The 17,639-nt window shown below is 34.3% G+C and overlaps 1 protein-coding gene across 1 annotated transcript in view; it reads left to right on the forward strand.

The window, feature by feature from the left end:
• The window catches only part of LOC132555997 (ATPase ASNA1 homolog), a 46,498-nt gene that overhangs the window by 13,803 nt on the left and 15,056 nt on the right, over positions 1-17,639 (forward strand). The window contains exons 5-7 of the mRNA XM_060220386.1: positions 8,788-8,938; positions 11,317-11,424; positions 11,839-12,039. Of these exons, the coding sequence (XP_060076369.1) occupies positions 8,788-8,938; positions 11,317-11,424; positions 11,839-12,039 (460 nt within the window). The remainder of the gene's footprint in view (positions 1-8,787; positions 8,939-11,316; positions 11,425-11,838; positions 12,040-17,639) is intronic.

A 17,639-nucleotide genomic window follows, 5' to 3' on the forward strand; every position in this document is an offset into this window, starting at 1 on the left:
CCACAAGTTCTTGAGTGATTAAGATCTAAAACAATCCACAAGTTCTTGAGTGATTAAGATCTAAAACAATCCACAAGTCCCTGAGTGATTAAGATCTAAAACAATCCACAAGTCCTTGAGTGATTAAGATCTAAAACAATCCACAAGTCCCTGAGTGATTAAGATCTAAAACAATCCACATGTCTCTGATTGATTAAGATCTAAAACAATCCACAAGTCCTTGAGTGATTAAGATCTAAAACAATCCACAAGTCCTTGAGTGATTAAGATCTAAAACAATCCACAAGTCTCTGAGTGATTAAGATCTAAAACAATCCACAAGTCCTTGAGTGATTTAGATCTAAAACAATCCACAAGTCCTTGAGTGATTTAGATCTAAAACAATCCACAAGTCCTTGAGTGATTTAGATCTAAAACAATCCACAAGTCCCTGAGTGATTAAGATCTAAAACAATCCACAAGTCCTTGAGTGATTTAGATCTAAAACAATCCACATGTCTCTGATTTATTAAGATCTAAAACAATCCACAAGTCCCTGAGTGATTTAGATCTAAAACAATCCACAAGTCCTTGAGTGATTTAGATCTAAAACAATCCACAAGTCTCTGATTGATTAAGATCTAAAACAATCCACAAGTCCCTGAGTGATTTAGATCTGAAACAATCCACAAGTCCTTGAGTGATTAAGATCTGAAACAATCCACAAGTCTCTGAGTGATTAAGATCTAAAACAATCCACAAGTCTCTGATTGATTAAGATCTAAAACAATCCACAAGTCCTTGAGTGATTAAGATCTAAAACAATCCACATGTCTCTGATTGATTAAGATCTAAAACAATCCACAAGTCCTTGAGTGATTAAGATCTAAAACAATCCACAAGTCCTTGAGTGATTAAGATCTAAAACAATCCACAAGTCTCTGAGTGATTAAGATCTAAAACAATCCACAAGTCTCTGATTGATTAAGATCTAAAACAATCCACAAGTCCTTGAGTGATTAAGATCTAAAACAATCCACATGTCTCTGATTGATTAAGATCTAAAACAATCCACAAGTCCTTGAGTGATTAAGATCTACCCAGTCCCTCAGCACCGAGTTGTAGCGTTGTCGGGTACAAACCTCCCACGACTTGTCATTAGCCACTGATGGAGCCGATGGCATCACTGGAGCTCACACAGACTGGTCATCTAACCCATCACCACGGTTGTTTGTCGACCACAAGGCCATCGCGTAACTTGCAGCAGCTCTTGCATCCTCTTTACTATCTCACTTGTTGGCTGACCAGGCCCCACTTGTATAAAATATCTCAATTTCAGATTTCCTCAAGCCCAGATTTTCCTCAGCTAATATCTCCTTGAAAGTATCTAGTATGAAAATTCCTCAAGGAATTTCAGGACATCCTAGCCGATGACTTCCTCCTGTTCCTTGAGAAAATTTTATACAAGCCATTTTTGAGGAGATATCAGCTGAGGAAAATCTCAAGTTGAGATGTTTTATACAAATGGGGCCAGAGTTTATAACTAAACTTTGACTGTTTACATTTTAGTAACAATAAATGATTATACTCAGTGACATCACCACAAATATAACTATAATGAAATAGGCCCAATTATAGATACTTGGATCTTCTAAATCTCTTATATCTACTAAATTATCTAATTAATCAATTAAAATTTTTATTCAAATTTCTGTAATTGATCCAAATTCTGTTGGAAAATTTGTGTGAGTAATATTAGGTAATGCCTTTTTAAAAGGTGTCCAAATATTTACTGAAAAATTATGATGATTTACCAATCTCGAAATGACTTTCCTCATGATAAAGAGGAAGCAATGTCAAGTAGTGGTTAGATACTGAACATAATTTATCTAACCTCACCTCCATAGGTTTAGATGTGGTTATCATTTTATGTCTTGAGAAAGGTTTCTTATGATTTTTATAACAAACAATAGTAAATATTAAGTCATATTTAGTAGCATCTACCCATACTAATTTGTAATGTACTCTGCTGGTGGCAGAACTGACTGTGGCCTCACTACGGCTTGACAGTTTTATTTAATCAATTAATGCCTCTTTAAAAAGAGTGATGTAATACAAAGCTTAACCAAATTAATGTGAGAAGCAGGACTTTAGATTGTACATAATTTGACCAGTGAACTGGTACATTCCTCACCTACTCGTTCTGACAATAGACATGTTGTGCTTGCTCTACATTGACAGATATGTGTTTAGATTCAAGCTTGGATTTTGCTGTCATTTCTACTGAATTAGAATAAGAGATATTATCTAGAGAAACTTTTGGAACTGGCATGTTTATTTGTGAATTCTTTTCGTAAAACATTGCTGTTTGAGACAGTAGTTCTATATTGTCATTAATATAGTCTAATTGTACAGATGTTTACACAATTCACACATTATGCAACTGACCACCCAACTCTGTGGTAGAGTTTACTCAGTTTCCTTCTGAATCTCAAATTATTAATAGCATCACAATTTTGTTTTACTTCAACTCTATACACATGGGTTATGCCTTTTTGATTCTGTTCCAAAGTATCAATGTTATGTTTAATTGACCCAAGGTCTGAACCACCCCATCCTTGCTAACATTGAAACCTACATAGGTACTTTCTTCCTGTATAGAAGTTCAAATCTTCAGCTACAATTGTAGCCCGTGTTTTTCTTAACCTAACAAAAACTTGCTGGATATGTGTTAAATATTCTTCTAATGTCTCCAAAAAAATCAATATATCATCTATATAAGGAAAAGTCTTGTATATCTTGTAAGACACAACTTAACAAGCTAAAGAAAAGTCTTCTATATCTTGTAAGACACAACTTAACAAGCTAAAGAAAAGTCTTCTATATCTTGTAAGACACAACTTAACAAGCTAAAGAAAAGTCTTCTATATCTTGTAAGACACAACTTAACAAGCTAAAGAAAAGTCTTCTACATCTTGTAAGACACAACTTAACAAGCTAAAGAAAAGTCTTCTATATCTTGTAAGACACAACTTAACAAGCTAAAGAAAAGTCTTCTATATCTTGTAAGACACAACTTAACAAGCTAAGGAAAAGTCTTCTATATCTTGTAAGACACAACTTAACAAGCTAAGGAAAAGTCTTCTATATCTTGTAAGACACAACTTAACAAGCTAAGGAAAACACTTGTAAGACACAACAAGCTAAGAAAAGTATATCTTGTAAGACACAACTTAACAAGCTTGTAAGACATAAGACACAAGCTAAGGAAAAGTCTTCTACATCTTGTAAGACACACAGCTAAGGAAAAGTCTTCTACATCTTGTAAGACACAACTTAACAAGCTAAAGAAAAGTCTTCTATATCTTGTAAGACACAACTTAACAAGCTAAGGAAAAGTCTTCTACATCTTGTAAGACACAACTTAACAAGCTAAGGAAAAGTCTTCTATATCTTGTAAGACTAAGGAAAACTACATCTTGTAAGACAACAAGCTAAAGAAAAGTCTTCTATATCTTGTAAGACACAACTTAACAAGCTAAGGAAAACTATATCTTGTAAGACACAACACAAGCTAAAGAAAAGTCTTCTATATCTTGTAAGACACAACTTAACAAGCTAAGGAAAAGTCTTCTACATCTTGTAAGACACAACTTAACAAGCTAAGGAAAAGTCTTCTATATCTTGTAAGACACACAGCTAAGGAAAAGTCTTCTACATCTTGTAAGACACACACAGCTAAGGAAAACTTCTATATCTTGTAAAACACAACTTAACAAGCTAAAGAAAAGTCTTCTACATCTTGTAAGAAAAGTCTTCTACAACACAACTTAACAAGCTAAAGAAAAGTCTTCTATATCTTGAACAAGCTAAAGAAAAGTCTTCTATATCTTGTAAGACACAACTTAACAAGCTAAAGAAAAGTCTTCTATATCTTGTAAGACACAACTTAACAAGCTAAAGAAAAGTCTTCTATATCTTGTAAGACACAACTTAACAAGCTAAGGAAAAGTCTTCTATATCTTGTAAGACACACAGCTAAGGAAAAGTCTTCTACATCTTGTAAGACACTAAGGAAAAGTCTTCTATATCTTGTAAGACACAACTTAACAAGCTAAAGAAAAGTCTTCTATATCTTGTAAGACACAACTTAACAAGCTAAAGAAAAGTCTTCTATATCTTGTAAGACACAACTTAACAAGCTAAGGAAAAGTCTTCTATATCTTGTAAGACACAACTTAACAAGCTAAAGAAAAGTCTTCTATATCTTGTAAGACACAACTTAACAAGCTAAGGAAAAGTCTTCTATATCTTGTAAGACACAACTTAACAAGCTAAGGAAAAGTCTTCTATATCTTGTAATACACACAGCTAAGAAAAAGTCTTCTACATCTTGTAAGACACAACTTAACAAGCTAAAGAAAAGTCTTCTATATCTTGTAAGACACAACTTAACAAGCTAAAGAAAAGTCTTCTATATCTTGTAAGACACAACTTAACAAGCTAAAGAAAAGTCTTCTATATCTTGTAAGACACAACTTAACAAGCTAAAGAAAAGTCTTCTATATCTTGTAAGACACAACTTAACAAGCTAAGGAAAAGTCTTCTATATCTTGTAAGACACACAGCTAAGGAAAAGTCTTCTACATCTTGTAAGACACACAGCTAAGGAAAAGTCTTCTACATCTTGTAAAACACAACTTAACAAGCTAAAGAAAAGTCTTCTATATCTTGTAAGACACAACTTAACAAGCTAAAGAAAAGTCTTCTATATCTTGTAAGACACACAGCTAAGGAAAAGTCTTCTACATCTTGTAAGACACACAGCTAAGGAAAAGTCTTCTACATCTTGTAAGACACAACTTAACAAGCTAAGGAAAAGTCTTCTATATCTTGTAAGACAGAATTAACAAGCTAAGGAAAAGTCTTCTATATCTTGTAAGACAGAATTAACAAGCTAAGGAAAAGTCTTCTATATCTTGTAAGACACAACTTAACAAGCTAAGGAAAAGTCTTCTATATCTTGTAAGACAGAATTAACAAGCTAAGGAAAAGTCTTCTATATCTTGTAAGACAGAATTAACAAGCTAAGGAAAAGTCTTCTATATCTTGTAAGACAGAATTAACAAGCTAAGGAAAAGTCTTCTATATGTTGTAAGACAGAACTTAACAAGCTAAGGAAAGGTCTTCTTACTTGTAAGACATGAATTGGCAGTCTCTATAGTACTAAAGGAACATTTTGTAAGCCAAATGGCATTACATTAAACTCATATAGCCCCTTATGACAAACAAAAGCCGTGTTTTCTTTGTCACCTTCATCCATTGCTTCTTGCCAATAACCGCTTTTAAGGTCTAAAGTAAAAAGATACTTTGCCTTATAAACACACACAGAATAAATCCCAGACAAGGGGTAACTATTAACCTTTGTTACCTTGTTTAATGGTCTAAAGTCAACACCTTTTAGTATTGTCTATCAACAATGACTATGGTAATGTTCCAGACTGAGACCTACTTATCACACCTGCCTGTAACATGTCTTGTACTCACCAGTTTTTTTCTTACATTTGTTGTCTACTTTTCTCAGTGCTCAAACAAGCTATGAACGGATGAAATGTTATTGATCACTATTGTGTAAGATAATTTAAAAGAATTTCAAAAAAAATCAGTTAATTGGATAAAGAAGCAAATAGTTGATTGGTTACTAGCCAGTTAAAATAAACTTATTATCATTGTTGAAAACTCAACCCAACTCAATGAACACAGTAAAATATTCATACCATTGGTGGCCTATAACCATGCACTAAACTGCAACAGGTGCAGATTTCAGGGTCACACTTGACTGGACATGATCAGTTATTACCTCTCCAATCACACTCATCCACTGATCATATGAAAATCTTATCATGACTATATGTCTTGAATCTTACAATCACACAAGATTACATGTCATTCTATATTGATGTACCACTCTCTTTATTCCTTTATTTCAATACACATCATACACAGCATCTATAACTGTCCTGGAAACTTTGACTTCTAATTGTTTAAAATCTAAGGTGTGTGTTTCCATCTCTACCAAGGGAAGGTTTGTGTGTCTCAGGTGAAGATCTGAGATGTGTGTGTTTCCACCTCTACAAAGGGAAGGTTTGTGTGTCTCAGGTGAAGATCTGAGGTGTGTGTGTGTGTCAATCCCTACCCAGGGAAGGTTTGTGTGTCTCAAGTGAAGATCTGAGGTGTGTGTGTCAATCCCTACCCAGGGAAGGTTTGTGTGTCTCAGGTGAAGATCTGAGGTGTGTGTGTCAATCCCTACCCAGGGAAGGTTTGTGTGTCTCAGGTGAAGATCTGAGATGTGTGTGTTTCCATCTCTACGTAGTAAAGGTTTGTGTTTCTCAGGTGAAGATCTAAGGTGTGTGTTTCCATCTCTACCAAGGGAAGGTTTGTGTGTCTCAAGTGAAGATCTGAGATGTTTGTGTCAATCCCTACCCAGGGCAGGTTTGTGTGTCTCAGGTGAAGGTCTGAGGTGTGTGTGTCAATCCCTACCCAGGGAAGATTTGTGTGTTTCAGGTGAAGATCTGAGATGTGTGTGTGTGTCCATCCCTACCCAGGAAAGGTTTGTGTGTCTCAGGTGAAGATCTGAGATGTGTGTGTCAATCCCTACCAAGGGAAGGTTTGTGTGTCTCAAGTGAAGATCTGAGATGTGTGTGTGTCAATCCTTACCCAGGGAAGGTTTGTGTGTCTCAAGTGAAGATCTGAGGTGTGTGTGTCAATCCCTACCCAGAGCAGGTTTGTGTGTCTCAGGTGAAGGTCTGAGGTGTGTGTGTCAATCCCTACCCAGGGAAGGTTTATGTGTCTCAGGTGAAGATCTGAGATGTGTGTGTGTGTTTCCATCTCAACGTAGTAAAGGTTTGTGTTTCTCAGGTGAAGATCTAAGGTGTGTGTGTCAATCCCTACCCAGGAAAGGTTTGTGTGTCTTAAGTGAAGATCTGAGATGTGTGTGTGTGTCAATCCCTACCCAGGGAAGGTTTGTGTGTCTCAAGTGAAGATCTGAGGTGTGTGTCAATCCCTACCCAGGGAAGGTTTGTGTGTCTCAAGTGAAGATCTGAGGTGTGTGTGTCAATCCCTACCCAGAGCAGGTTTGTTTGTCTCAGGTGAAGGTCTGAGGTGTGTGTGTGTCAATCCCTACCCAGGGAAGGTTTGTGTGTCTCAAGTGAAGATCTGAGGTGTGTGTGTCAATCCCTACCCAGAGCAGGTTTGTTTGTCTCAGGTGAACGTCTGAGGTGTGTGTTTCAATCCCTACCCAGGGAAGGTTTGGGTGTCTCAAGTGAAGATCTGAGGTGTGTGTGTCAATCCCTACCCAGAGCAGGTTTGTTTGTCTCAGGTGAAGGTCTGAGGTGTGTGTTTCAATCCCTACCCAGGGAAGGTTTGTGTGTCTCAGGTGAAGATCTGAGATGTGTGTGTGTCAATCCCTACCCAGGGAAGGTTTGTGTTTCTCAGGTGAAGATCTGAGATGTGTGTGTGTTTCCATCCCTATCCAGGGAAGGTTTGTGTGTCTCAGGTGAAGATCTGAGATGTGTGTATCAATCCCTACCCAGGGAAGGTTTGTGTGTCTCAGGTGAAGATCTGAGGTGTGTGTGTGTCAATCCCTACCCAGGAAAGGTTTGTGTGTCTTAAGTGAAGATCTGAGATGTGTGTGTGTGTGTCAATCGCTACCCAGGGAAGGTTTGTATGTCTCAAGTGAAGATCTGAGGTGTGTGTGTCAATCCCTACCCAGGGAAGGTTTGTGTGTCTCAAGTGAAGATCTGAGGTGTGTTTGTCAATCCCTACCCAGGGAAGGTTTGTGTGTCTCAGGTGAAGATCTGAGATGTGTGTGTTTCCATCTCTATGTAGTAAAGGTTTGTGTTTCTCAGGTGAAGAGCTAAGGTGTGTGTTTCCATCTCTACCAAGGGAAGGTTTGTGTTTCTCAGGTGAAGATCTAAGGTGTGTGTTTCCATCTCTACCAAGGGAAGGTTTGTGTGTCTCAGGTGAAGATCTGAGGTGTGTGTGTGTCAATCCCTACCCAGGGAAGGTTTGTGTGTCTCAAGTGAAGATCTGAGATGTGTGTGTTTCCATCTCTACGTAGTAAAGGTTTGCGTTTCTCAGGTGAAGATCTAAGGTGTGTGTTTCCATCTCTACCAAGGGAAGGTTTGTGTGTCTCAGGTGAAGATCTGAGATGTGTGTGTGTCGATCCCTACCCAGGGAAGGTTTGTGTGTCTCAAGTGAAGTTCTGAGGTGTGTGTGTCAATCCCTACCCAGGGAAGGTTTGTGTGTCTCAGGTGAAGGTCTGAGGTGTGTGTGTCAATCCCTACCAAGGGAAGGTTTGTGTGCCTCAGGTGAAGATCTGAGATGTGTGTGTGTCCATCCCTACCCAGGGAAGGTTTGTGTGTCTCAGGTGAAGATCTGAGATGTGTGTGTTTCAATCCCTACCCAGGAAAGGTTTGTGTGTCTCAAGTGAAGATCTGAGATGTGTGTGTGTGTCAATCTCTACCCAGGGAAGGTTTGTGTGTCTCAAGTGAAGATCTGAGATGTGTGTGTGTGTCGATCCCTACCCAGGAAAGGTTTGTGTGTCTCAGATGAAGATCTGTGATGTGTCATTCCCTACCCAGGGCAGGTTTGTGTTTCTCACAAAGCTGTTGGATTGATTTGTCATATGATGATAAGAAAGATTGATGAGTGCTCTGAAGTTGATACCAATATTCCATATTAATGGTCGATATGTTAAAGGTATATATTTGTTGATCAAAGTTGACATTTTATGAACTCTGTTTTCAGACTGGTGAATGGAATGAATTTTTCATGTGTAGTGTTTGACACTGCTCCCACTGGTCACACGCTACGTCTTCTGTCATTTCCATCCGTCATTGAAAAGGGGCTCGGCAAGATCCTCCGACTTAAAAACCAAGTGGGACCATTTATATCACAGGTGAGCAACACCTTATGAAGTGAAACAAGTTAATATGGACATAAGGAGAGAAATCTTGTCAGAATAAGACTGTTCGTAAAATCAATCTGGTTGTCAGTTTTGCTTTCAAGGCTGTAAATCAAAGGTCTTGCGACATGCTACTAAAAATAGAATGACAGTCACAGTCTAGTTTCCAAGCAATAGTTTCTTTTTATCCCCTTATTACCATTCATGTGAATATTCAGTCACGAAAGTTGCTTGTTTGTTGGGTTGCACGAGGCTGCTCTTCTGGTCCGTAGATTAAACATCATACAATTTGTTTGTAAATACAGAATTAGAGTTTCTCATTTTCTTCATGGCCTACATGTCCTCATCAAGAATTGGTTTGGGTCTACAGCTATGGATGGCATCCATTTATCACCAGGATGTATATGTTTGTTGATGAAATAATGCCCAGTGATAGGCAGAGTCATTGAAGCGAGAATCTACCACCAACCAACCAGTCATCCAATGTAACCAATCAGAGGCTTAGAAGATTTTGAATTTTATTGATGATTATTTTGACATGTTCATATTTTCTGATGTTGTTTTATGTTTCTTAGCCAACCATCATCAGATGGTGGGCTATTCAAATCACTGCATCCGTGGTCTGTCATCAGTCTGTCCGTTGTCTGTCCATCAGTTTGTCCGTCTGTCTGTAAACAATTTTTGTTATCGCTATTTCTTAAGAAGGAGTGGATGCATCTTTCTCAAACTGCATATATAGGTTCCTTTAGGTCCCTTGTTGTACCAGTTTGAGTTTGGAACTGATAAAAAAAAACAAAATTGCCAACAAGCAACCATATTGGATTTTTTCAATGGATTTTTTATCTCTATTTCTTGAAAAGTGCTTGATAGATCTCTCTCAAATTTCATATGTAGGTTCCCCTTGGTCTCTAGTTGTGCCCATGTAATTTTATGACTAATCAGAAAGACAAAATGGCCTGCAAGCAGCCATCTTGAATTTTGATGTTGAAAGTTTGATATCACTATTTGTAAGACAGTAGCCGTAAACACACATGCTTGTTGGTAATAGCCATGTTTATCACGTGGAATGATAATAATGTTACATGTACAAAAGCAACATCTCATCAACGTACAGAGTTCATATACTCATACTAGTACTTCACCTTGTGTCTCATTTAGAACTGTCCATAGGGCTCTGAGCTATCTTCTCGTCTGTCCATGGGGCTAGTCTATAGGGCTCTGTCCATAGGGCTCTCTTACTAGGGCTCTGTCTATAGGGCTCTGTCCATAGGGCTCTCTTACTAGGGCTCTGTCTATAGGGCTCTGTCTCCTCGCTCTCCCCCACCCCAAAACTCCCTTCCTTTTATCCCAATTCTATCAGATCTTCTCATGGAAATGCCACGATCTTATGCCCCATTGGTTGAATTTCATATCAGGGTGGACAGGGTGGAGAATTGCATGTGTCAGAGTTTAATCTATTGCATGGTGGGCATTTTCAAAGGCAGACTGCCGTCATAAAGATAGCTGAATTTGTCGATAGAATAGATTAAAAGGATCAGAAGATATCAGTGCTGTCCACTGTAAATACAGTTAGGAAATATTGGTGTGCATTCATAATTCCCACCCAGTCTACCCGATATTACGTATTGATAAAATTAATCAGTCAGTCAGTCAAAGATTACTGGCTTATGTATCTGATTTACACTAATATCGAAACCACATTTTGTAACAATATATCTTAACCCTATTTTGTTACATATTTCTGGAGAACTTCTCTCAAGATCTTTCTCAAATTTCTTGTATAGGTTCCTTTATGTACCTTGTTGTACCAGTTTGAGTTTGGAAGTGATCAGAAAAAAAAAAGGCCAACAGGCAGCCATCTTGGATTTTACCTAGTAAAGATTATTATTGCTATTTCTTCAGAAGTACTGAATGAATATCTCTCAGATTTCATACATATGTTCCCTTTGGTTTCTACTTTTGTTAGTTTGATTTTGGGACTGATCAGGAGAAACAAAATGGCTTCCAGATGGCCAGTTTGGATTTGGAAGGTAAAGATTATTATCGCTATTTCAGCAAGGGAATGTTCAAAAGTGTTATCATTAGGAGCAAAAGCAGAGAAGAGAAGAAATAAGAAGGGGAAAAATCCAACTTCCGAAGAGTGTATAAAGATCAAAGAATGGTGGGCACCAAGATCCCTCTAGGATCTCTTGTTAGTCAATATATTCCACTGTGATGATCAGAAGGTTACCAATCAATCATTAATTATTCTTGAAATGTTGATTGATGTATTCTGAAGTAATACATAATATTGATGGTTTCTGATCTCAAATGTCCTAATATTCTGAAACAAGAAACATGTTTTATCATGGTTGTCTCCCTTACTTAAATAGATGGCTGGTATGATAGGAATGCAGGACATGAACGCAGACGATATGTCTACCAAACTGCAGGACATGTTGACTACCATCAGACACGTCAATGCTCAATTTAAAAATGCAGTGAGTACTCTTTGTCCTTACAGAAACTTTAATTTTGTTCACTCTTTCTTTCTGACCATCAACGATAACCTGCATGCGAGTCTTGAGTCGTGTACTCATGGGACTTGAACTTTCCGTTGTTGGGCAAGTTTTATTTTAGCAATGAAGTTGAAAATAATTTAGAGATTGGTCATTGTATTTCTCTGTCTCAATCATCTTAATGTTTGAAATTAAGGCAGAATCTATAGATACAAAGCATTAGATATACCAACTATTTGTTATTCATGAAGTACTTTTTACCTGTTGTGTCTATAACTTAAAAATTCAGTCAAATATTGATCACAAAAGTGACAGAATCTTTGAAATATAAGGTGATGTTAATTGATGTCATTACATTTCTTGTATATTGACATGTTTTAAAAATTTCTTTTCCAGGACGAGACAACATTTGTTTGTGTGTGTATAGCAGAATTTCTGTCTCTGTACGAAACAGAAAGACTGGTACAAGAATTGACGCGGTACGGTATAGATACCCACAATGTTGTTGTCAACCAACTCCTATTCCTGAAGAAAGGGCAAGAACCATGTAAAATGTGCAAGGCTCGGCACAAAATACAGGCCAAGTATTTAGACCAGGTAACTAAACAAAATACAGACCAGGTAACTAAACAAAATACAGACCAAGTATTTAGACCAGGTAACTAAACAAAATACAGACCAGGTAACTAAACAAAATACAGGCCAAGTATTTAGACCAGGTAACTAAACAAAATACAGGCCAAGTATTTAGACCAGGTAACTAAACAAAATACAGACCAGGTAACTAAACAAAATACAGGCCAAGTATATAGACCAGGTAACTAAACAAAATACAGACCAGGTAACTAAACAAAATACAGACCAGGTAACTAAACAAAATAGAGACCAAGTATTTAGACCAGGTAACTATACAAAATACAGACCAAGTATTTAGATCAGGTAACTATACAAAATACAGGCCAGGTAACTATACAAAATACAGACCAAGTATTTAGATCAGGTAACTATACAAAATACAGACCAAGTATTTAGACCAGGTAACTATACGAAATACAGGCCAGGTAACTATACAAAATACAGACCAAGTCTTTAGATCAGGTTACTAAACAAAATACAGGCCAAGTATTTAGACCAGGTAACTAAACAAAATACAGACCAGATATTTAGACCAGGTAACTATACAAAATACAGGCCAAGTATTTAGACCAGGTAACTATACAAAATACAGGCCAGGTAACTAAACAAAATACAGACCAAGTATTTAGACCAGGTAACTATACAAAATACAGGCCAAGTATTTAGACCAGGTAACTAAACAAAATACAGACCAGGTAACTAAACAAAATACAGGCCAAGTATTTAGACCAGGTAACTAAACAAAATACAGACCAGGTAACTAAACAAAATACAGACCAGGTAACTAAACAAAATAGAGACCAAGTATTTAGACCAGGTAACTATACAAAATACAGACCAAGTATTTAGATCAGGTAACTATACAAAATACAGGCCAGGTAACTATACAAAATACAGACCAAGTATTTAGATCAGGTAACTATACAAAATACAGACCAAGTATTTAGATCAGGTAACTATACAAAATACAGGCCAGGTAACTATACAAAATACAGACCAAGTCTTTAGATCAGGTTACTAAACAAAATACAGGCCAAGTATTTAGACCAGGTAACTAAACAAAATACAGACCAGATATTTAGACCAGGTAACTATACAAAATACAGGCCACGTATTTAGACCAGGTAACTATACAAAATACAGGCCAGGTAACTATACAAAATACAGACCAAGTATTTAGATCAGGTAACTATACAAAATACAGGCCAGGTAACTATACAAAATACAGGCCAAGTATTTAGACCAGGTAACTATACAAAATACAGGCCAAGTATTTAGACCAGGTAACTATACAAAATACAGGCCAAGTATTTAGACCAGGTAACTAAACAAAATACAGGCCAAGTATTTAGACCAGGTAACTAAACAAAATACAGACCAGGTAACTAAACAAAATACAGGCCAAGTATTTAGACCAGGTAACTAAACAAAATACAGACCAGGTAACTAAACAAAATACAGGCCAAGTATTTAGACCAGGTAACTATACAAAATACAGGCCAAGTATTTAGACCAGGTAACTAAACAAAATACAGACCAGGTAACTAAACAAAATACAGGCCAAGTATTTAGACCAGGTAACTATACAAAATACAGACCAGGTAACTAAACAAAATACAGACCAAGTATTTAGACCAGGTAACTATACAAAATACAGACCAAGTATTTAGATCAGGTAACTAAACAAAATACAGACCAGGTAACTAAACAAAATAGAGACCAAGTATTTAGACCAGGTAACTATACAAAATACAGACCAAGTATTTAGATCAGGTAACTATACAAAATACAGGCCAGGTAACTATACAAAATACAGACCAAGTATTTAGACCAGGTAACTATACAAAATACAGGCCAAGTATTTAGACCAGGTAACTAAACAAAATACAGGCCAGGTAACTATACAAAATACAGGCCAAGTATTTAGACCAGGTAACTATACAAAATACAGGCCAGGTAACCAAGGCCAAGTATTTAGACCAGGTAACTAACAAAATACAGGCCAGGTAACTACAAAATACAGACAAGTATTTAGACCAGGTAACTATACAAAATACAGGTAACCAAAATAAGTATTTAGACCAGGTAACTATACAAAATACATATATACTACAACATCAGATTGTAAATATATACAAATACAACATCAGATTGTAAATATATACTAAAACATCAGATTGTAAATATATATTACAACATCAGATTGTAAATATATACTACAACACTAGATTGTACATATATACTACATCAGATTGTAAATATATACTACAACATCAGATTGTAAATATATACTACAACATCAGATTGTAAATATATACTACAACATCAGATTGTAAATATATACTACAACACCAGATTGTAAATATATACTACAACATCAGATTGTAAATATATACTACAACACCAGATTGTAAATATATACTACAACATCAGATTGTAAATATATACTACAACACTATATTGTAAATATTTACAACACTAGATTGTAAATATATACTACAACATCAGATTGTAAATATATACTACAACATCAGATTGTAAATATATACTACAACACTAGATTGTAAATATATACTACAACACCAGATTGTACATATATACTACAACACTAGATTGTAAATATATTCTACAAAACCAGATTGTAAATATATACTACAACACTAGATTGTAAATATATACTACAACACTAGATTGTAAATATATACTACAACACTAGATTGTCAATATATACTACAACATCAGATTGTAATATATATACAACACAGATTGTAAATATATACTACAACATCAGATTGTAAATATATACTTTAACACTAGATTGTAGATATATACTACAACATCAGATTGTAAATATATACTACAACATGAGATTGTAAATATATACTACAAAATCAGATTGTAAATATATACTACAACATCAGATTGTAGATATATACTACAACATCAGATTGTAAATATATAGTACAACATCAGATTGTAAATATATACTACAACATCATATTGTAAATATATACAAAATCAGATTGTATATATATACTTCAACACTAGATTGTAGATATATACTACAACATCAGATTGTAAATATATACTACAACATTCAGATTGTACAATATATACTACAACATCAGATTGTAAATATATACTACAACATCAGATTGTAAATATATACTACAACACAGATTGTAAATATATACTACAACATCAGATTGTAAATATATACTACAACATCAGATTGTAAATATATACTACAACATCAGATAAATATGTAAATATATACTAGAACACTAGATTTTACATATATACTACAACATCAGATTATAAATATATACTACAACATCAGATTGTAAATATATACTACAACACTAGATTGTACATATATACTACAACACCAGATTGTAAATATATACTACAACACCAGATTGTAAATATATACTACAACATCAGATTGTACATATATATTACAACACTAGATTGTAAATATATACTACAACATCATATTGTAAATATATACTACAACATCAGATTGTAAATATATACTACAACATCAGATTGTAGATATATACTACAACATCAGATTGTCAATATATACTACAACATCAGATTGTAAATATATACTACAAAATCAGATTGTAAATATATACTACAACATCAGATCAGATTGTAAATATATACTACAACATCAGATTGTATATATACTACAACATCAGATTATAAATATATACTACAACATCAGATTGTAAATATATACTACAACATCAGATTGGCAATATATACTACAACATCAGATTGTAAATATATACTACAACACTAGGTTGTAAATATATACTACAACATCAGATTGTAAATATATACTACAACATCAGATTGTCAATATGTACTACAAAATCAGATTGTAAATATATACTACAACATTAGATTGTTAATATATACTACAACATCAGATTGTAAATATATACTACAACATATATTGTAAATATATACTACAACATCAGAATTTAAATATATACTACAACATCAGATTGTTAATATATTCTCCAACATCAGATTGTAAATATATACTACAACATCAGATTGTAAATATATACTACAACATCAGATTGTAAATATATACTACAACATCAGATTGTAAATATATACTACAACACTAGATTGTACATATATACTACAACACCAGATTGTAAATATATACTACAACACTAGATTGTAAATATATACTACAACATCAGATTGTAAATATATACTACAACATCAGATTGTAAATATATACTACAACACAAGATTGTAAATATATACTACAACATCAGATTGTAAATATATACTACAACAACAGATTGTAAATATATACTACAACATCAGATTGTAAATATATACTACAACATCAGATTGTACTACAACATCAGATTGTAAATATATACTACAACATCAGATTGTAAATATATACTACAACATCAGATTGTAGATATATACTACAACATCAGATTCTACATATATACTACAACATCAGATTGTCAATATATACTACAACATCAGATTGTAAATATATACTACAACATCAGATTGTAAATATATACTACAACATCAGATTGTAAATATATACTACAACATCAGATTGTAAATATATACTACAACATCAGATTGTACATATATACTACAACATCAGATTGTAAATATATACTACAACACTAGATTGTAAATATATACTACAACATCAGATTGTAGATATATAGTACAACACCAGATTGTAAATATATACTACAACATCAGATTGTAAATATATACTACAACACAGATTGTAAATATATACTACAGATTGTAAATATATACTACAACATCAGATTGTAAATATATACTACAACATCAGATTGTAAATATATACTACAACATCAGATTGTAAATATATACTACAACACAGATTGTAAATATATACTACAACATCAGATTGTAAATATATACTACAACATCAGATTGTTAATATATACTACAACATCAGATTGTAAATATATACCTCAACACTAGATTGTAAATATATACTACAACATCAGATTGTAAATATATACTACAACATCAGATTGTAAATATATACTACAACATCAGATTGTAAATATATACTACAACATCAGATTGTAAATATATACTACAACATCAGATTGTAAATATATATACAACACAGATTGTAAATATATACTACAACATCAGATTGTAAATATATACTACAACACTAGATATACTACAACACTAGATTATACATATGTACTAAAACATCAGATAATCAATATATACTACAACATCAGATTGTAAATATATACAACATCAGATTGTAAATATATACTACAACATCAGGTTGTACATATATACTACAACACCAGATTGTAAATATATACTACAACACTAGATTGTAAATATATACTACAACATCAGATTGTAAATATATACTACAACATCAGATTGTAAATATATACTACAACATCAGATTGTAAATATATACTACAACATCAGATTGTAAATATATACTACAACATCAGATTGTAAATATATACTACAACACAGATTGTAAATATATA

The sequence above is a fragment of the Ylistrum balloti genome, unplaced genomic scaffold (assembly GCF_031769215.1).
Source record: "Ylistrum balloti isolate Yb309-2 unplaced genomic scaffold, AGI_CSIRO_Ybal_v1 Utg370538, whole genome shotgun sequence".
Lineage (NCBI taxonomy): Eukaryota > Metazoa > Mollusca > Bivalvia > Pectinida > Pectinidae > Ylistrum > Ylistrum balloti.